The sequence below is a fragment of the Mirounga angustirostris genome, unplaced genomic scaffold (assembly GCF_029215605.1).
Source record: "Mirounga angustirostris isolate CCGP_5_RB_7025 unplaced genomic scaffold, mMirAng1.0.hap1 SCAF_17, whole genome shotgun sequence".
Taxonomy (NCBI): Eukaryota; Metazoa; Chordata; class Mammalia; order Carnivora; family Phocidae; genus Mirounga; species Mirounga angustirostris.
This window is the reverse complement of record NW_026991725.1, coordinates 23,731,020-23,751,247: the sequence shown is the minus strand read 5'-3', so window position 1 is coordinate 23,751,247 and position 20,228 is coordinate 23,731,020. Positions and strand designations below refer to the sequence as shown.

At 50.2% G+C, this 20,228-nt stretch overlaps 1 protein-coding gene across 1 annotated transcript; it reads left to right on the top strand.

Moving 5' to 3' along the window:
- The first annotated feature begins 1,498 nt into the window (after nucleotides 1-1,498).
- Nucleotides 1,499-13,230, top strand: TBX21 (T-box transcription factor 21). Its single transcript, XM_045888088.2, has 6 exons — nucleotides 1,499-2,093; nucleotides 9,884-10,038; nucleotides 10,391-10,512; nucleotides 11,078-11,236; nucleotides 11,374-11,435; nucleotides 11,685-13,230. Exons 1-6 carry the CDS (start codon nucleotides 1,603-1,605, stop codon nucleotides 12,301-12,303), a joined length of 1,608 nt encoding a protein of 535 aa, XP_045744044.1. The 5' UTR covers nucleotides 1,499-1,602; the 3' UTR covers nucleotides 12,304-13,230.
- Nucleotides 13,231-20,228: the final 6,998 nt, after the last annotated feature.

Below are 20,228 nucleotides of genomic sequence, written 5' to 3'. Positions count from 1 at the left end.
ATATATTGACATGTAAAAAATTCCATGACACCTTGTTGAGTGAAAAAAAAATACACATTGCAAAGCAGCACGTGTGGTGTTTATATAAAATTGTGTGTGTGTGTGCGTGCGTGCACACGAAAGACAGAAAGGCTGTGTGCAGGGAGTGACGTCTGCAGGGGTATTCACCAAAATGTTAATCCTGTTTGCCTCTGGGGGGTGGAATTTGGGGTGGTTTATACAGTCCCATTTTTACTTTTACTGCTTAAATTTTTTATGAGTATATTTTATCTTTGTATGCAGGAAAACTTCCAAAGATACTATTTTCAGCCGGGGGCGGGGGGGGGGGGGGGGGGCTTGTTTTCTTCATAAGAAGACTCTGTGTTAGTCAACAGAAAAGGAAAATAGAGGAAGAAAAGCTCTGGTCGGCTAGTCCCCTCACGCAGGCAGCCCCCCAGAACGAGTGGGTGTCCTTCCTGTCCCCAGGCTCTGAATCCGCTCAAGGCAGCCTTCCCCGCAGGGGTAAGCCCTGCCGCGTCCCCCCTCTCAGGTGAGGCGCCCAGCCCCTCGGAAAAGTGCAACAGTGTGTCTCCCCCGGTCTCCGGATGAGGCACGTGAGGCCGACTTCCAGGCAAGGGAAGTGGCTTGTCCAGGTCACACATACCTGAGTGACAGGCAGAGCCAGTGCCAAGACTGAGCAGGGGCATGTCAGTGCTGCTTCCAGAGCCTTCGCTGCCCCCGCCCTCCCAGGGCCCGGCAAATCTGCAGCGGCAGCGATGCAGTCCCTTCCGGGATCTCTGCCCGCTGCCCACCCGCGGCCCGGTCCTGGGGGCTGCGGGAACGAGATGCCTAGGACACAGCCCACCTGGGTCTCTGGCCTGGAGGAAGAACCCAAACACTTCAGGCAAAGCCGCTTAGCACGGAGCCTGGGTGCACGGTGGGCATCAGTGGATCTGCTGAATGTTCGCGGTCTAAGCAGCTCGGACTGCGCGCAGACCCTGCTCGTTGCTCCGAGCCGCGTGTGCTGCCAGAAGGCCCTGTGAGTCCCATCCGGGCCATCGCCATCACCAGAGGCTTCCTGTAGGAGGGGACCTTTGAGCTGAGCCTGGAAGGATGGGTGGGCTTTCCACGAGGGTCCAGAGCAGAGAAGAGGGCTGGCGTCTCAGGTGGACGGCGGACTCTTCCAGAAGGCCAGTCTTTAAGCGCGAACTTCGCGGCGCGTGCGGGGACTCGCCACACACCGCGGGGGCCTCCGGTCCTCGGCGACTGCACAGAATTTGCCGAGTGTTAGCCACGAGGGGGCGGGGTGAGGCGGGGCGGCGCCGAGGTGGTGGGGTGGGGGGAGCCCGGAGAGCTTCATAAAGCCACAGCAAAGGCGCCGCGACGCTAGGGACAGCGGCCCGCTGGAGAGGGAGCCCGGCAGCTGCCGCGCGCCCGCCGAACGCGGGCGCAGGACCCAGGCGTCCGAGGCCGGGCTCCGGTGGGGCCCCCCGCCCGCGCCCCCCGCGCCCGGCGCCCCGCCCCTCGCGCCCCCCGCGCCCCCCGCGCCTGCCGCCTCCCCTCCCCCCCGCGCGGAGAGGGGCCGGTGCCCGACGGCTGCGGGAAGGTGCCAGCCCGCCCCGGATGGGCATCGTGGCGCGGGGCTGCGGAGACATGCTGACGGGCACCGAGCCGATGACGGCGAGCGACGAGGGCCGGGCGCCTGGCGCCGACCCGCAGAACCGCTACTTCTACCCGGGGCCCGGCGCCCAGGACGCGGCCGACCGTCGCGGGGGCGCCAGCCTGGGGGCGCCCTACGCCGGGGGCGCCCTGGTGCCCGCTCCGCCGGGCCGCTTGCTCGGAGCCTACGCCTACCCGGCCCGGCCCCAGGCCGCCGGCTTCCCCGGGGTGGGCGAGCCCTTCCCGCCGACGGCGAGCGCCGAGGGCTACCAGCCTGGGGACGGCTACGCGGCCCCGGACCCGCGCTCGGGACTCTACCCGGGGCCGCGCGAGGACTACGCGCCGCCGGCGGGGCTGGAGGTGTCCGGGAAGCTCAGAGTGGCGCTCAACAACCACCTGTTGTGGTCCAAGTTTAATCAGCACCAGACGGAGATGATCATCACCAAGCAGGGACGGTGAGTGAGACGCGCGCCCGGCGAGGCGGGCGGGTGGGAGCCTCGGACCCGCCCGCCCGGAACAAGGACGTGGTTTTTTTCTTCTGTCTAGACGCTGCTCGAGTCTCGGCGCCCCTCAACAGTTGGGCTTAGGCTCTGGGGGGAGCGGGGAGGGAGTTGTAGTGAGAACAGGAAAGTTCTGGGGGTTGTTTTCTCCCGGGGCATTACACCAGCAGGCAGAACTCAGAAGGGAGATGGAGGAGAGCGGGTGCAATGAGAAGTTATGGTGGTTTAGGGGGAGGGTACCAATGGTTTCACCCAGGATTGGGGTGTGCCCTTGCCCCACTCTCTACCTCAGTGGGGGTCTCAGTGGGCAGAGGGGGACTGTGTTTGGATTTGATAGGGCAGGACCCCTCTTAGCCCCTATGTTTGGGGAAATGGAGGAGAGGGCAGGGTCTTGGTGAGGTGGACAATAACCCAGCGCAACCCCCCCCCCCCCCCGACCTCTCCTACCCCAACCCTCCCACCACCCATCTCTCCTAGTCTTTTTGCGCTGTTGTGCACAGGTCAGTTTGGGGAGGTGGGTAAGCCTGGAATTTGGTGACATGGAGAAGCAGTCGCCAAGTTTCCTTTCCGGTAGTACTTCGAGATCATATGTCTGGTGTGATCGTGTTTTGGGGGGGGGTAAAGTGTGTGGGGGCTCAGATCCCGTCCAGGCACAGGCCCTGCTGGAGAGCATACATGCCCATGGGCCTGAGCAGGTGAAGCTAACCTATGGGTCCCAGAGGGCAGCCAGTCCCACTCTGCTGCCTCCCAGGTCTGTCCCCTGAAAGTCTGCCTCCCCCCTGGCCAGGTACTTTCCAGTGTAGGATTCAGCCTGGGGAACCCATGGCTCCATAGCTCAGGGTCCCTTGAGCCCAGTGCATGCGGGGTAGGGTTTGGGGCCAAGGGTGCTGCTTCCGGAGACAGCCTCCTGCGTGGGGAAAGGAAGAGAAACTTGCCACTGGTATTTGTTTAGTAAGCAATGCTGAGTGGGCCCTGCCTGGGTCTGGCATGTGAGAGTATGCACCCATCCTTCCCTGCGGGGGCCTGCTCGGGCTGGGGACCCAGGAGGACCGCTCTGTGTGGGGGACTGTGTCATCAGCACAGCCGGGAGGTGTTGAAGGGCAGATCCCAGTGTGGGGCTTGAGGAGGGAGAGGGGAGAGGCCATGCCAGCCCCGGGGGGGGGGGGTGGCATTCAATCTAGGCATTGCTAGGACATTCTTCCTTTCCAGTGATTTCTGTGGGGTAGCCTGGGATTGAGGGATCCGTCCACCAACTGCAAATAGCTTCAAGTTGCTGAGCTGTTCCTCTTTCTCTAGGATGAACCCAGGAAAGTTGGCATTTTCTTTTAAGGTGTGGCATTTATCCCCTAAGCTTCCTGAGAATTCCTCTCTGCGTCCCCCAACCCCAGCCCTCTCTGAGTGCTCCCAGGCACGGCCCAGGCTTCTAGTCCTATCAAGTCTGTATTGGAGGAGACCCAGAAGATCCTATCCAGGCCCCTTCCTGCACAGACAGGGAAATGGGCTCAGAGACAGGAAGAGACTCTTCTGAGGTTACACAGCCCACCTGTCGCTGGCAGGACGGGCACCTGAACCCAGATGGTATCTGCCTGGGTTTCTTTCTCCAGCCGGTCACGGCCAGGAGTAAAAACAGCCACCTACACCGTCCAAAGGCCTTGCTGTGCTCAGAGTGCTTTCACTTCCCTTCTTTCTCTGTGTGCTACGAAAGCCAAGAGGTGTTCCCAGTCACAGCTAAGGGCACTGAGGCACGGATGGCTGGTACCTTGCACTCGGTCACACAGCAGACCTGAACTCGGGCCTCTACTCTTGGGTGCTCAGGCAGGCCTCCCACCCTGGAGCCCGGCCCAGGTCTCCCTGCCACCGGCTGCCAGGCCCCTGCCCTTCCAGTCTTGAGGGGCGGGGTGGACAGAGCATTGGCCAGCGCTTCGGGGATCCGGTGGGTGCGGGGCTGGCTGTGAGCTGCCTGCAGCCTGGTTGGGGGTGTCTCATGGGGATGCATCTCTGTGAGGTCGCTGTCACTACCCCTGTGGCTTCCTTCTTTCCTTTATGTTCTTGCTGAATAATTCTCTCTTGACAAATCTTGTCTCCCTTTTAGAACCATAAACCTACTTTTCTTATTAGGAAAAATTCCAATATATACAAAAGTACAGGAAAAACCTCCACCTACCCATCACCCAGTTTCAACAGTTGTTATCGCTGGTCCAATCTTGTTTCTTCTTTATCCTCACTCACCCCGCTTCCGCCTCCCACCCCCTAGTCTGCAGTTATATTAGTGATGGTGTTAAGTATTTAGTAAGTAAATCCTAGCCACTATATTCTTTCATCCTTAAAATCTCTCTATGCATGTCTAAAAATGGCTTTTTAAAAATTTATAAATTTATGTATGTATGTATGTATGTATGTATTTATTTATTGGGGGGTGGGGGAAAGAGAGAATCCTAAGCAGGCTCCACACCTAGCACAGAGCTGGACGCGGGGCTCGATCTCATGACTCTGAGATCATGACCTGGGCCGAAATCAAGAGTTGGATGGTCAACTGACTGAGCTACCCCGGCGCCCCTAAAAATGGCTTTTTAAAAGTAAACACAATACCATTAACAAACCCGAGAAGAAATTCATAAATATCATCAAATTTCCGTATCATTTCATAATTGCATGTGCACGCATGTGTGTGTGTGTGTTAATCCTGCTTTCTATCCACCCGGAAGGACTGCTTCTTGGACACCGTGGGGTCCCCGTTGGAAGGGGGCAGTGGCCCCTCACCATTTTCTTTGATGCCTCCCCTTGAATCAGACCTCGGGGGCCCCATGGTGGGGTGGTGGGGACAGAGAACACGTTGCCCCCCATTCAGTCCCACCAGCCCGCATCGCCCAGGTGCTGAGCTTGGGCTCCAGTGATCTGGGAACTTGGCGGCCATTTCCTTCCGCTACTGGCTTCTGAAGAGCAAGGCTTGGGTTCAGAGAACAGCACCCTTTCTCTCCTGTGTGGAGGGCTGGCCTATCCCTCCCGGGGCTCCAGTGACCTACCAGTCACCACCACATCACCCACAGCCTTCTTCCTTTTTGAAAAATTCTTCCAGTCCAGACCCACCACAGCCCCACGGCCTTTCGCCTTGGGCTGACTCACTCCCTCCCAGATCCTTCCTCTCCCACCCACCCTAGACCCATCCCTCAGTATGGACCAGTGACACAGTCACTCTCTCCTCCATGGGCAGCAACGGGTGGGGCGTGGGGGGTGGGTGGCAATTCCCAGCCCCAGAGACTGACCCCGGGGCCGTGAGATAAAATGTGGGACTGGCCAACTGGAAAGGTTGGAGCTCAAACTGGTGCGTTTGTGAAGATTTGGGGAGCCCACCCCGGACTTGTGCTGTGTTTCTGTGTGGCGGTGAGTGTGTATTGTGAATGTGTTGGTGTGCATAGAATAGTTGATGGTAGGGCGCCTGGGTGGCTCAGTTGCTTAAACGACTGCCTTCGGCTCAGGTCATGATCCTGGAGTCCCTGGATCGAGTCCCACATCGGGATCCCTGCTCAGCAGGGAGTCTGCTTCTCCCTCTGACCCTCCCGACCCTCCCCCCTCTCATGTGCTCTCTCTCTCTCAAATAAATAAATAAAATCTTTAAAAAAAAAAAAAGAATAGTTGATGGTAGACATTCTCAGTAGAGGAAGAGAGAGGCGGGTGTCTGTGTGTGTGGGTGTGTGGGTGTGCATTCATTGCTGGCAATCCCCACTTTTCTGGGTGTGATTAGTTGATTATTATAATTAAGATAACTTTGGGTAGCTCTGTTGTTAAGTAGCTCAATTTGCATTTGTGTGTTTGTGTGTGTGTGTGTGTGTATGTGTGTGAATTTAGCCGTGGAGAAAACAATTTCAATGCCTCCCAATCCTAGATCACCGGCCTCTCAGCCATTGTAGACTTCCCTACAATCCCAACTCCGAGAACTTCTTAGATCTTTAAAACAATTTTCTTTTTTGGGGAGGGCGCTTTAATTTGGACACACTAGCTTCATTTCTCTCAGGGCAGGTGAAAACAGCTTTACTTTCCGTTGGCCCATTTGTTAGCGGCTGTCCGATTTCCACTAAGTTGGATCTGAGGTTGGTGGGAGGAGGAGATCCTCTGATGCCTGAGCGCAGTTTACATTTCGATGGGTCCAAGGCACTGCTGGAATATCCTCCTAAAAGGTGCTGCTAATTTACATCCCCACGAATAGTGTGTGAGAGGACCCATTTTCCCACAGACTCATCAGCATTAGAGATCAATTTTAAAACATCCTGCCAACACGACTGATCAAAAACGACCTCCTTGTAATTTGTACGTCATGATGGTGAGTTAGAGCCTATCAGAGGTGTTCAGGATGGGGGAGGGTAGGATGACCCTGCGAATCATTTCAAGATGAACTAGTCCTGAGCGGCAGCGGAGGAATTTAGAGTCTTGGGCCCTGTCCTCTGAGGGCAGAATGGTGAGTGGTCTTTTTAGAGAGCGCTTAGGTTGGCACCAGACTGTTCCTTCCCAGCAAAGTGTCATGTAAATCAGGGGCTATTTTGGGATTCCAGCTGGTGGTGATTCTAGACTTTTAGGGTGAAGTGAGACCTCCCTCCTTGTCCCTCTTTCCCCTGTCCTCTTCCGGCGTCTCCTTCATTCCCCTCCAGCAGAGATAAGCAGGGTAGAGAGATGGACACACATCATGGGAGACCCCGACTCTGCTCTCTCACCAAGGAGCCGTCAACTCGGCTCTCCAATCCTCAGTTCCTTCAAGTATAGAATTGGAAAGAACATTTTACATCTCAGAGGCACAATGAATATATTCTTTCCCTTCCTTTAGTCCTACAAGTTTGGATAAGAACTGGTTATGATACAGAAAATGTGGGCAACCCAACCACTGTCATACAATGAGCTGGTCGTAGAGATGTGTTGAAAATACTGTCTCAGGGGCGCCTGGGTGGCTCAGTCATTAAGCGTCTGCCTTCGGCTCAGGTCATGATCCCGGGGTCCTGGGATCGAGCCCCGCATCGGGCTCCCTGCTCGGCGGGAAGCCTGCTTCTCCCTCTCCCACTCCCCCTGCTTGTGTTCCTTCTCTCACTGTGTCTCTCTCTGTCAAATAAATAAATAAAATCTTAAAAAAGAAAAAATTGTCTCAGCCTTAATTGTTCACGGTCTCATCCCTAACCTTTGATTTCTCAAGTAACTGGCCTACTGAGCCTCTGGGACCTGGAGGCTGGAGCTAGAGCTCTGGACTCTTGCTTGGGGTCCTTCCATAGGGCCAGCGGACTCTGATCGCTCTGGACTTGAGAGAGGGTGGGGTGGAAGAGGGACCGGATGAGCCGAGTTTCACATCTTTCAAACTTCTTCACAGCTCTCAAAAGAAAAATGGATAGGAGTTATGGTCTCCATTTACGGGTGAAGAAACAGGTTTGGTTCAGGAATTAACTTACTCCAGGGGATGGGGCCAGTAAGTCTCTTTTTTTTTTCTCAGCATAGGAGAGTCTGGAGAAGACAGGAATGTGGGGAGACCTTCCCAAGGTTATTAAGGGTGTTGCTCTGGGATCTTCTGGGGACTAGGGTACACCCAAAAGTGTTCCCAGGCCTCTAGAACTCTCCCTCCTCCAGGTTTCCTGACTCATGGACTGGTGTCTTTCTTCCCATCGGCATGACTTCTCATAGGAGGAGGGGAGAGGTATGTGGGAATGCAAAGTTGTTCTGATGAGGGTCTGATTCTGCCAATTCTGCCAGTTCTGCTCTTCCTGCTTGGGTTGGAAAAGAAAAGCTAGGCCATTGGAATTGGTGATGGGACTGGTGCTGGTAGAGGGAGTGGTGGTAGTAGTGGCAGTGATGGTGATAATGGAGGTGATAATGGGGGCAGTAATGGTGGAGGTGTGGTTGTAGTGATGGTGATGGAGGTGGTGGTTGGTGATGGTGGAGATGGAGTCGTAGTGATGGGAGTGTTGGTGGAGGTGGAGGTCGTAGTGACGGTGGTGATGGGGGTATTGGTGGAGGTGGTGGTTGTAGCGATGGTGCAGGTGGGGGTGGTGATGGTGGTCGTAGTGACGGTGGTGATGGGGGTGTTGGTGGAGGTGGTGGTCGTAGTGATGGCGGTGATGGGGGTGTTGGTGGAGGTGGAGGTCGTAGTGATGGTGGTGATGGGGGTGTTGGTGGAGGTGGTGGTTGTAGCGATGGTGCAGGTGGGGGTGGTGATGGCGGTCGTAGTGACGGTGGTGATGGGGGTGTTGGTGGAGGTGGTGGTTGTAGCGATGGTGCAGGTGGGGGTGGTGATGGCGGTCATAGTGATGGTGGTGATGGGGATGTTGGTGGAGGTGGTGGTTGTAGTGATGGTGATGGAGGTGGTGGTGATGGTGGAAACGGTGGTCGTGGTGATGGTGGTGATGGGGTCGTGGTGATGGGGGTGTTGGTGGAGGTGGTGGTTGTAGCGATGGTAGTGATGGGGGTGTTCATGTAGGTGGTGGTTGTAATGATGGTGGTGGAGGTGGTGGTGATGGCAGTCATAGTGATGGTGGTGATGGGGGTGTTGGTGGAGGTGGCGGTTGTAGTGATGGTGCTGTTGGGGGTGGTGATGGTGGAGGTGGCGGAGATGGCTGTGGTGGGGAAGTGCTTCCTTCTCTGAATCTATTCCTCTGGCACAATGGAGGATAATGCAGTATCCCAACCTCAACTTCCTCCACTTTTCCCGGGAAGCAGGACTTTGAGTGTGAGGATTGTGCTTAACAGAATTCTCTCTTTTTTTTTTTTTTAAGATTTTATTTATTTATTTGACAGAGAAAGACACAGCGAGAGAGGGAACACAAACGGGGAGTGGGAGAGGGAGAAGCAGACTCCCTGCCGAGCAGGGAGCCCGATGCGGGACTTGATCCCGGGACTCCAGGATCATGACCTGAGCCGAAGGCAGTCGTTTAACCAACTGAGCCACCCAGGCGCCCTTAACAGAATTCTCTTAAGGTGGATGGAAAGTTCCATCTAGGAGTTTAGGTACTTCTCTGAAAGCTCAGGCCCTGGGCAGGCCATACTACAGAACTCAGGCCCAGGAGGATGGGGCAGGGAGAGCCTGGGCACCACAGGGCCGAGAGTGTGTGAGCACCGTGAAGGCTGCAGTGGAGAGGATGGGTTGGGGCCTGAGACCACCCCAGGGTTTGGGGGACTGAGGCATGAGGGCCTACTGGGAAGTGCCTCTGGGGGGCTGGCTTGTGGCTTTGCTCCCCACTAGGAAGCTAACTAAGGTTAGAGACAGTGGCGTGCAGTTAATATCTAGCAACTGACCCTCTGAAAGAAAAGCATTGAAAAAGCCCCGATTCATAGTGTTTGCTGATTTCCGTGGTGTAAATACTCCTGTGATGGCTGATTTCAAGCTGCGCATGTGGTGTCACTGAATGCAGAGTCGGGAAGAGCCGGGCAGTCATGCAGCTGTGTAGTATTTCCGTCTTGCAGGAACAAAAGATGTAAATCACTTCAAGAGCAGAGATAATAGTGAAATGTAGGAAACGAACTGAGAAGTGATGATTTTTGAGTATTTATTACCTTGGCTTATAATGCAATGTATTTAATTGTAAGTTTATATAATTTAATTTTTAAATATGGCGGCATATAACCACTGGCTGGCACACTTCTTGGTCACTTCCAGTCGGTTCTCTCGTGGAATGCAAGCCGACTCCAGCACACCACCGAGAGCCTTTGCACGGGGGGCGGCCGTCTGCGCGGTTGGGGGGCTGACGGATGTCGGTGGGTCTCTCTGTTCTCCTCAGGCGGATGTTCCCATTCTTGTCGTTTACTGTGGCGGGGCTGGAGCCCACCAGCCATTACCGGATGTTCGTGGACGTGGTCTTGGTGGACCAGCACCACTGGCGGTATCAGAGCGGCAAATGGGTGCAATGTGGAAAGGCTGAGGGCAGCATGCCAGGTAGGAGCGCCCTGGGCAGTGGTGGGCACTCTTTTTCACCGAGGCTGGGCGCCCCCTGGTGGATCCAGGAGGAACCCCCAAGCCCTTGCCCCCTACACCTGAGATTTAATTCCCCATCCCACCCTTATCCCCTCCCACTTCTCACTCCCATTCTGTCTGTCCTCTTTTCTCTATTCTGCGTTAGCCTGTCTTCTGCTCAGTCCCCTGCCCACATCCCCCCTTGCCCTGCTCCATCTGGTCCTCCCCCTGCAGCCTTTTTGACATCCCCCTCAGAACAGGCAAAGAAGCCCCACATCGCCAGGGGGTCTGGTCCCCAAGGGGGCTGCGTGCCAAAGAAGTTAACTGTCCACAGGAAACCGCCTGTACGTCCACCCAGATTCCCCCAATACTGGAGCCCACTGGATGCGCCAGGAAGTTTCATTTGGGAAACTAAAGCTCACGAACAACAAAGGGGCCTCTAACAATGTGACCCAGGTGAGAATCCTTGCCACCCCCCACCCCTCCTGGCTGATTCTGTTCTGTAAAAGTCATTTTTCTTCCTCTCTGGCTCGTTCTTTTCCACACGCCTGAGGAGGTGTGGAGATGAGGTGGGAGGAAGCTGAATCTCAGGGGCAGACATGGGCTCGTATTCAGGATGACATGGGCCAAACCAGCCTGGGGGTTTCTTCACCGAACCCCAGGCTGCCATCACTTGCGCACCATGCTGGGCATAGAGTTGGTGCCAGTTGCCCCAGGGAATGGATGCAGAGTCTCTCTGAGTTGAGCAATACTGTTAACAGAGCCCCATCCCTGAAAAGCCCCGCTTGTGCTAATATCTTGGTTATGATGCACATCTGGGTGGTAGGAAACGGGGCAAGAGGGCAGAGCTGGTGCCCTGGAGAGGCTGGGGACCGGAGCTAGAATGCCTGGGAAGTGGCATGGTAGCAGAGCAGGGCAATGGACACGATGACCTCAAGGTCCCTTCTAGCCTGGCCATCGGGCCAGCCATGGGTGGGGTAGAGGACCCTTCAACCCCCACAAGCATCCGGCTCTCTCATAGATGATCGTGCTCCAGTCTCTCCATAAGTACCAGCCTCGGCTGCACATCGTCGAGGTGAACGACGGGGAGCCGGAGGTGGCCGGCAACACTTCCAACACGCATATCTTCACCTTCCAAGAGACCCAGTTCATTGCCGTGACTGCCTACCAGAACGCGGAGGTGAGGGCCACCGGTCCCCCTGAGCTGCGAGGGGCAGGAGGGGGAGAGTGGGGCCCACGGTCTTCCTCGGTGGGGAATTCGGAAGTTCCCTAGCCCTAGACTCAGGACTCAGGTGCCTCTATTTCCCCTCTCTCTAGATTACTCAGCTGAAAATTGATAATAACCCTTTTGCCAAAGGATTCCGGGAGAACTTTGAGTCGTAAGTGCCGCTGGGTTCAACTCACCAAGGGCCTCCTCTTGATATCTCCTGAAACCTGACTCCAGACATGTGCTGAGCATGTCTCCTCTCTGCCCCTGGGGGTGGGAAGAGATGGCATGGAGGCTTGGAGGGCGGTAAGGCCAGGGAAAGAGGGTCCAGGGAGGGATGTACAACAGGCAGGCTCACAGATGACCGGTTCCGTTTGTGACCCCTGCGTTCTTGCCTTCTGTTTTGTTTTGTTTGTTTTAGCATGTATGCATCTGTTGACACGAGCGTGCCCTCCCCGCCTGGACCCAACTGTCAATTGCTTGGGGGAGACCACTACTCTCCTCTCCTACCCAACCAGTATCCCGTTCCCAGCCGCTTCTACCCCGACCTTCCTGGGCAGGCAAAGGATGTGGCTTCCCAGCCTTATTGGTTGGGGGCCCCCCGGGACCACAGCTATGAGGCTGAGTTTCGAGCAGTCACCATGAAGCCTGCGTTCCTGCCCTCCGCCCCTGGACCCACCATGTCCTACTACCGAGGCCAGGACGTCCTGGCGCCTGGAGCGGGCTGGCCGGTGGCCCCTCAGTACCCTCCCAAGATGGGCCCAGGCAGCTGGTTCCGCCCCATGCGGACTCTGCCCATGGAACCTGGTCCTGGAGCTTCAGAGGGACGGGGGCCAGAGGACCAGGGCTCCCCTTTGGTGTGGACTGAGATCACCCCCATCCGGCCAGAGTCCAGTGACTCAGGACTGGGTGAAGGAGACTCTAAGAGGAGGCGTGTGTCCCCCTATCCTTCCAGTGGCGACAGTTCCTCCCCTGCTGGGGCCGCTTCTCCTTTTGATAAGGAAACTGAAGGCCAGTTTTATAGCTATTTTCCCAATTGAGCAGTTGACATGACAGAAACCGTGTCATCGGGTTGGAGGACGCCAAGTAACGCAGACAGCCGACTCAGGACTGGGAGGCCCCAGCTCCCTCTGTCCCTTCTCGTTTTGTAGTTGGTTGAGGGAGAGGGGGGCAAGAAGGCTTCTGGGGTTCACTTGCTGCTTTGGGCCCACAAGGAAACCTGAGAGGCATGTCCCCTGCCCCTTCCTATGCCCTAACTACGGTCATTTACCTGGTGCTGCTTCTGGCTGTGGGCTCCCAGCTGGAGAACAGACGAAACAAGAAGGTCTTGGACACAAAGGAGCTTCCTCTCTTCTGTGGGGTGGGGTAGGGGTCAGGTGGGGCAGGCTGGGCACTGCAGACTCGGCTGTCTTCCTTTGTAGAATGTACTTTCGGCAGTTCTGTTTGCGGGTGTGAAAATAAAGATACCGTGGATTTGATGACAGCCAGCCAGCCAGCCAGGGTCAGCGAGAGAACTCGGATGACTTTGGGGCTGCTGGCCTGGGCCCCACCCGCTCAGAGACAGTGGGGTCCCGAGGAAGGGGCTGGGAAGGGGGGGGTTGGTGCACATCTCAAGAAGCAACGTCTTGGGGTGGGGGTTGGTTGTGTGTGTGCGCGTGCGCTTTTTTCTTTTTTTTTGGAACGGGGAGGCTATTTATTGTACGGAGAGTGGTGTCTGGATATATCTCTTTTGTCTTCATCACTTTCTGAAAATAAAAATGAAACTGTAGAATGTGTCCTTCAGTGCCCTGGAGGGGGACATGGATGGGGACTCCAGTGGGAATTGTGAGGGGCACCATCGCTCTCCGGCTGCAGCTGAAGCTCCCAAGAACTGGAGCCTCCTAGAAATCTGGAGTGGCTTCATTCAGGGGACAAAGGGAGTCAAAGCAAGGCCACGTGCGTTACCATTGGTGCTCAGGTTGACGGTTGATTCCACCTCGTAAGGCATCTTGGGACAGAGAACGGTCCCTCTGTCCATGTAGCACCTGACCTGTGGAGGAGGGGAGGGAGGGCAAGACTGGAGGGCTGGGCCGGGTGGGGGCCTGGGGGCTCTGCTCGGAAGAACAGCCTTGATTTCTCTCGGCATGTCTAGCAGCTTTGGTTCTCCATCTTCATCAAGGGTGTTCAAAGGTTAAAGAAGTAAATGTAAATTGGATCCCATGAAATTGCTCTTTCTGACGGTCAAGAATAGCCAAATATTGGCAATTTCACATGATTCAAACTAGCATCTCTAAAGGGTTTCGAACAGTGCCTGGTAAACAGTAAGCTATCAATCTGTACATTACTGTTGCTGTAATTCTCTAGCTTTGTTTTTTTCTCTCTTTTTACGCACATACTAAATTATGTTCGTAAAATGACATCTGCTTTTTTTAAAGAACGTAAGCAAGGCAGAAAAGTAAAAAGACAGCAGTAAATTTCCCCAAATCTTGCCACCCATCCATAATTATCATTTAATGTTAAATGGGTTAAATAGATAGAAATATATTTTTATAACATTGGAATCATACGGAAAGTACTTTTTTTTTTTTTTTTAAAGATTTTATTTCTAAGTCATCTCTACACCCAGTGTGGGGCTCAAACTCCCCACCCTGAAATCAAGAGTTGCACGCTCCACCGACTGAGCCAGCCAGGTGCCCCTGAAAATGCTTTTTCTTCATGAAAACTATTGAATTTTAGTTCACAGGATTTAATAATATAAAAATAAAAACCTCATCAAGCAAAGCGTTAGAAACTGAAAAACTCTCAAGTGAACAAAGAGATCACAGGCCTCGAGATAAGTTGGGTTTTTTTGTTTGTTTTCGACGATTAAGAGCTATTTCCTGAAAGAGCACTCTAAGGTTAAGAAAGGAGCTCCTTTCTTACAAGGGTGGAATTAGCGTTTGCCTCACCCCAGTTCAGGGCATAGCCTTCTAATGAGGCGGGGCCGGGGGGTGGGGGTGTTCTCTCACTTCTGTTGGAGCTTGGAAAATTTCATTTCTGTCACAGTTCACATCCCCTCCTTTCTTGGTCTCTCTCCAGAGGCCATTTTCATCACTTTATAGTCAGAAGAAGGAAAAGATAGGAAGGCATAGTTGGTTCCATCCTCCTTGGATTTGGACGCTCATAACTTTGTAAATGACATTAGGAGTTCCGTTATACTGAGCTCTGTGAGTGCAGATTATTCCTCCCCAGCCCCACCCCGTTCGCTGTCATTCTCTGAAGTTATTAAGTATTGGTATTAAATTGGACCTTGGGAACTGTTGTTGGTAATTACAGTACTCTTCTCCCCCATTGTTTTTATTTTTAAATTTTAAAGTTTATTTATTTACTTTTAGTAATCTCTACACCCAACACCCAACGTGAAGCTCGAACTCATGACCCTGAGATCAAGAGTTCCATGCTCTTCTGACTGAGCCAGCCAGGTGCCCCATCCCCCACTGTTTTTAAATGGTTTTGGTTCACTACATTAGATTTAAGTGAGGGGAGTTGTCTTTACACACTTTACTTTTTCCAGAAGTGTGGGGGCATATGTTTTGATGCTTTGTTATTTGACTCATAAAGGTTCATTACTATTATTCATTCACTATTAAATGTACCATTTACTGAAAAGGTAAAATACAAAATACTAAAATATATCTTTATATTATCTTTCTATGCATGAACATGGGGTATTTCTTCATTTATTTGGGTCATTCTTAAGGTCTTTCAGTAAAGTTTTACAATTTGTAGGGCTAGATCTTGTATATCTTTTATTATATTTATTCTTAAGTATTAAGGTGTTTTTCTCTATAAAGGGTATCTTCTAAAAATGCGTGTTTTCTAAATTTTTTAAAAGTAATCTCTACCCCCAACATGGGGCTCAAATGCACCACCCTGAGATCAAGAGTCATATACTTTATTGACTGAGCCAGACAGGCACCCCTCTGATTGTTTATTACAACTAATTTTTGTATGCTGATCATAAGATGCAGCCACCTTGCTAACCCTATTACTATCTTTTAGTGATTTGCTATAAATTCATCATTTTCTTTATGGCCGATCAGATTATTTCAAATAATGACAGTTTTATTTCTTCCTTTCTAATCAGCATGCTTCTAATTTCTTCTTCTTACTTTACTGTCCTGGCCAGAACTTCAAGTGCTAGTTTCTTGCCTTTTGGTGGCTAATTCTCCCCCACCTGATTTATTCCACTTTTCCCCTTTTGTTGGTTTGGCATTTCTGTAATCTATTTCTATTATTTTAGTGGTGACTTCATACATCTTAATATGTACATTTAACCTAACAAAATCTTAATGTCGAATGATATTTTGCCCTGCCTTCTGGTCAGTAAAACAATTTTGGATTAGCTCTTATCTTCCCTCTCCTGATTTGCTATTGTTTTCTCTCTTAATTTACTGATTTTGAACATTTCAGTTCTCTCTATATATATGTTTAAAGTAAACTCTGTGCCCAGCGTGGGGCTCAAACTCACAATCCTGAGATCAATAGCTGAGTGTTCTACTGACTGAGCCAGCCAGGCACCCCTTCAGTTCTTTTTTAATCCCCACAGATTATACTCCTGTATTACTTTGTTGAGATAGTAGTTGCTTGGGTTTAACTTTCTATCACCATTCTCTTTGTTCACTATTCCTTTTTGCATTTCTATCTTTTTTTTTCTGGGATCACTTTCCTACTTCTTAAACTAAATCCTTTATAACTTCTTATAGAGATGGTGTCTTTGTAAATTCCTCATAAGCTTGTTTCTTACAAAAATTATTATTTTTCCCCTCATTATTGGATAGTATTTTGCTGAGTAAACAATTTTAAGTGGATAGTAATTTTTTCTTATTTTTTAGAAGCTATTCCACCATTTTCTGGCTTCTGTTGTGAAATCTGCTGCTACTCTACTTATCATTCTTTTGTAGGTTATCTGTCTTTTTCTTTCTGCTTTCCAGATCTTCTAGATATATTTGATGTGCAACAGATTCGCTAAGATGTGACAAGGTATGAATTTATTTTTCTTGATCATATTTGGGATACATTTTACTTCCTGAATCTGTATATTCATGGTTTTCATTAATTCTGACATTTCCCAATCCTTATTTCTTTAAACATTACTTCTTTCCATTCTCTCCAATTTCACCATTTGGGACTCCAATCAGATGGATGTCAGACATTCTCATTCTATTATTATTCATGTCTCACAACTCTCTTATGTTTTTTCTCCTTGTCTCTCTTTGCTGCATTCTGTACAAATTCTTGAGATATATCTTTTAGTTTAATTCTACTTTCAACAATATCTAATATGCTGATTAGCCCACTCCTTGAAATTTCCTTTCACAGTTTACAAGGTATTTTTCATAATATTTTGTACATCTCCATTAAGGTTTTTTTTAATGTTGTGCTTTGCATTTCTTTCTTTTTTAAAAATTTTTTAAGATTTTATTTATTTATTTGACAGAGAGAGAGCTAGAGAGAGAACTAGAGAGAGCACAAGTGGGGTGAAGGGCAGAGCGAGAAGCAGGCTCCCCGCTGTGCAGGGAGCCCCATGCGGGACTCGATCCTGGGACTCCAGAATCATGACCTGAGCCGAAGGCAGATGCTTAACTGACTGAGCCACCCAGGCGCCCTCTTTAAAAAAAAATTTTTTTTAAAGATTTATTTATTTGAGAGAGCGAGAATGAGAGAGAGAGAGTACATGAGAGGGGAGAGGGTTAGAGGGAGAAGCAGGCTCCTTGCTGAGCAGGGAGCCCGATGCGGGACTCGATCCAGGGACTCCAGGATCATGACCTGAGCCGAAGGCAGTCGCTTAACCAACTGAGCCACCCAGGCGCCCCTAAAATTTTATTATTTTTAAGTAATCTCTACACCCAACGTGGGGCTCAAACTCACAACCCTGAGACCAAGAGTTGCATGTTCTTCTGACTGAGCCAGCCAGGTGCCCATGCTTTGCATTTCTATGAGTTCTATTTTTTTTTCCAAATTGTATAATCCCGATGATTTCTCATTATATGTTTTCCCTTGTAACTTCATTCTTTATTTCTTTTTTTTTAAGATGTTATTTATTTATTTGAGACAGAGAGAATGAGAGACAGAGAGCATGAGAGGGAGGAGGGTCAGAGGGAGAAGCAGACTCCCTGCCGAGCAGGGAGCCCGATGCGGGACTCGATCCCGGGACTCCAGGATCATGACCTGAGCCGAAGGCAGTCGCTCAACCAACTGAGCCATCCAGGCGCCCGCATTCTTTATTTCTGTAAACATTCTACACACAACCATTCTATATTTGTATTTGACGATTCCAGATCATACTGGAGGCTGTTTGTGGAGGGTGTGGTAGGAGTGTTCTCTAAATATGTTGATTCTTCTGATTATCACTCATAGTGGATTTGCCTTCTTGCACACTTGGTGGTCTTTGTAAAGTTACGTCTGATTTTTAACCCATGGAAGTCTTGTAAGACTAACTTGGGGGAAATTTCCTCTACAGCTGTTGCCTCTAATTCAACAGATGGAAAATACCAAATTATGGCTGGACTTTGCCCTCCAGCAATGTATTCAAATTTCTTGGCCCAGGGCTTCAAAAGAGTGAGACAGAAGCTTCCAAAGGGTAGGTCTGGGACTGAAACTGCATCACTCCCACTACATTCTATTGGTTGAGGCCAGCACATATACAAGGAGAGGGGAAATAATTTTCCTGCTGGATAATAGTGGCATGTACTTCAGAGTCATTACCCTAGGATTTTTCCTTCACCATCAATCTGGGGATTCCCTTCACATCTCTCTTGTACTGTTTTTTTTTTATTTTTTTTTAAGATTTTATTTTTTTATTTGAGAGAGAGAGCATGAGATAGAGAGAGCATGAGAGGGGGGAGGGTCAGAGGGAGAAGCAGACTCCCCGCCGAGCAGGGAGCCCGATGTGGGACTCTATCCTGGGACTCCAGGATCATGACCTGAGCCGAAGGCAGTCGCCCAACCGACTGAGCCACCCAGGCGCCCGCATCTCTCTTGTATTGGATCTCCTGTATCCTGGATCACATGTCTTTTTGTTTGTTTGTTCTTTTTTTTTTAAAGATTTTATTTATTTATTCATGAGAGACAGAGAGAGAGAGAGAGGCAGAGGGAGAAGCAGGCTCCCAAGGAGCAGAGAGCCCGACGCGGGACTCGATCCCAGGACCTTGGGATCATGACCTGAGCCGAAGGCAGACGCTTAACCATCTGAGCCACCCAGGTGCCCTGTTTGTTTGTTCTTTTATTTTTCTGAAGGAGCTTTCTGGTACACAGGAGGTAAAACTTCTGAGCTTTTAACATGTCCGAAAATGTCTATAGTTCACTTGCACATCTGAATGATAGCTTGACTGTGTATAAAAGCTTTGTTTTTTTTTCTTGGAATTTTCAAGGCATTTCTCCTTTGTCCATTTCTCCATTTTTTAGTTTTCAGTATTGCTCTTAAAAAGTCTGATGTCATTTTGATTAATGATTCTTTGTGTTATGTTTTTGGATCCTCTCCTTAACTCCAGTGTTTTGAACATTCTAGATTTTATGACTTGGTCTAAAGTACTTTTCCCCCATCTATTATTCTGGGGCACTGAATGAAACCTATCAATTCAGAAACTCTGTTCTTCACTCATAGAAAGTTTCCTTTTTATCCATTCTTCTTTTTCCTCAACTCTTTTATTTTTTTTTAAAGTAAGCTCTATGCCCAACATGGGGCTTGAACTCATGACACTGAGATAAAGAATTGCATGCTCTACCAACTGAGATAGTCAGGTGTGCCCCTTTCCTTAACTCTTTTTAATCACATGGTAGATATCTTTCACTGCTTCTCTAATTTTATTTCCTAACTTTAATTTTTTCTCTATTATTATTTTTTAGAGAGTTTCTACTCTTTATCTTCCAATTCTGTTATTGACTTTTAAATTTCTCGTATCTTGTTTTCAATTCTAAGAATTCTTTCTTGTTCTCCAGATGTTTTTATACTTGTTTTACGGATGAAAGATCTTCTCATATCTCTAAGTATATTCACTGGAAGAGGGAGTTTTTCTTTTGCTTCTTGCAGTATCTCTGTTTTTCAAGTTCTATTTTTCTGCTTGTTTAGACTTTTTCATATTGGAGGTTTTGCTCAAATATTTGGTGATCTTTGACTGTTCATGTTTCAGAACAAAACAATAATAATAATAATTTTTAAAAAGAACAAGGTACTAGATCTTGTACAAAAGCTCTTGTGTGTGTATGGGGGGGAGGGATTAATCAGCCAGCGAGCTTCAGGATGATCAGATGGGGGAACTGTCAATGGTGTGCTCGAGCTGGCTTACATCAGCTTGCAAAAGCTGAATGTATACCTATGTCCCAATTCTGCATTCAGTGACATCATTTTGGTAGATTGAAATTGTCCGTGAACATTTCCATCAGCAAATGCTACAAGTGAGGACACACTTCCTCCCAGATTGCTGGTTGTTAAGCATTTATTGTCACACCACTGGGAGCTGGTTTATTAGGTTGGGGCCCTCACAATGAAACCTGAGAGGACTGTAGAGAAGTCTTTTCTCCTAAGATATTATTCAATTCTCCTCAGTTCTCCTTTCAAATTTCTCCCTGGCTGACAGCATTCTACGAATGGGATATGAATCGGGCGCCTGGGTGGCTCAGTTGGTTAAGCGACTGCCTTCGGCTCAGGTCATGATCCCAGGGTCCTGGGATGGAGTTCCGCATCGGGCTCCCAGCTCAGCGGGGAGTCTGTTTCTCCCTCTAACCCTCCCCCCTTTTGTGCTCTCTCTTTCTCATTCTCTCTCTCAAATAAATAAATAAAATCTTTTTTTTTTAAAAAAAGAATGGGGTGTGAAAAGAGAAATTGGGAATCCAATTTTTTCTTTTACAAACTTTCTGCTTTCAGCTTTGACTCACCTTTCTCAGCCACTGTCTTTGGCATACCCAAGTTCCATGTCTGTTCTCATTTTCTTCAGAGAATAATACC

What these genes read in the sequence shown, in the direction of transcription:
- TBX21 (XM_045888088.2), top strand. Translation starts at nt 1,603, where the DNA reads ATGGGCATCGTGGCGCGGGGCTGCGGAGACATGCTGACGGGCACCGAG. An exon ending in ATCATCACCAAGCAGGGACG is followed by an intron (nt 2,094 to 9,883) that starts GTGAGTGAGACG and finishes TGTTCTCCTCAG; the next exon opens with GCGGATGTTCCCATTCTTGT. An exon ending in GGCTGAGGGCAGCATGCCAG is followed by an intron (nt 10,039 to 10,390) that starts GTAGGAGCGCCC and finishes AACTGTCCACAG; the next exon opens with GAAACCGCCTGTACGTCCAC.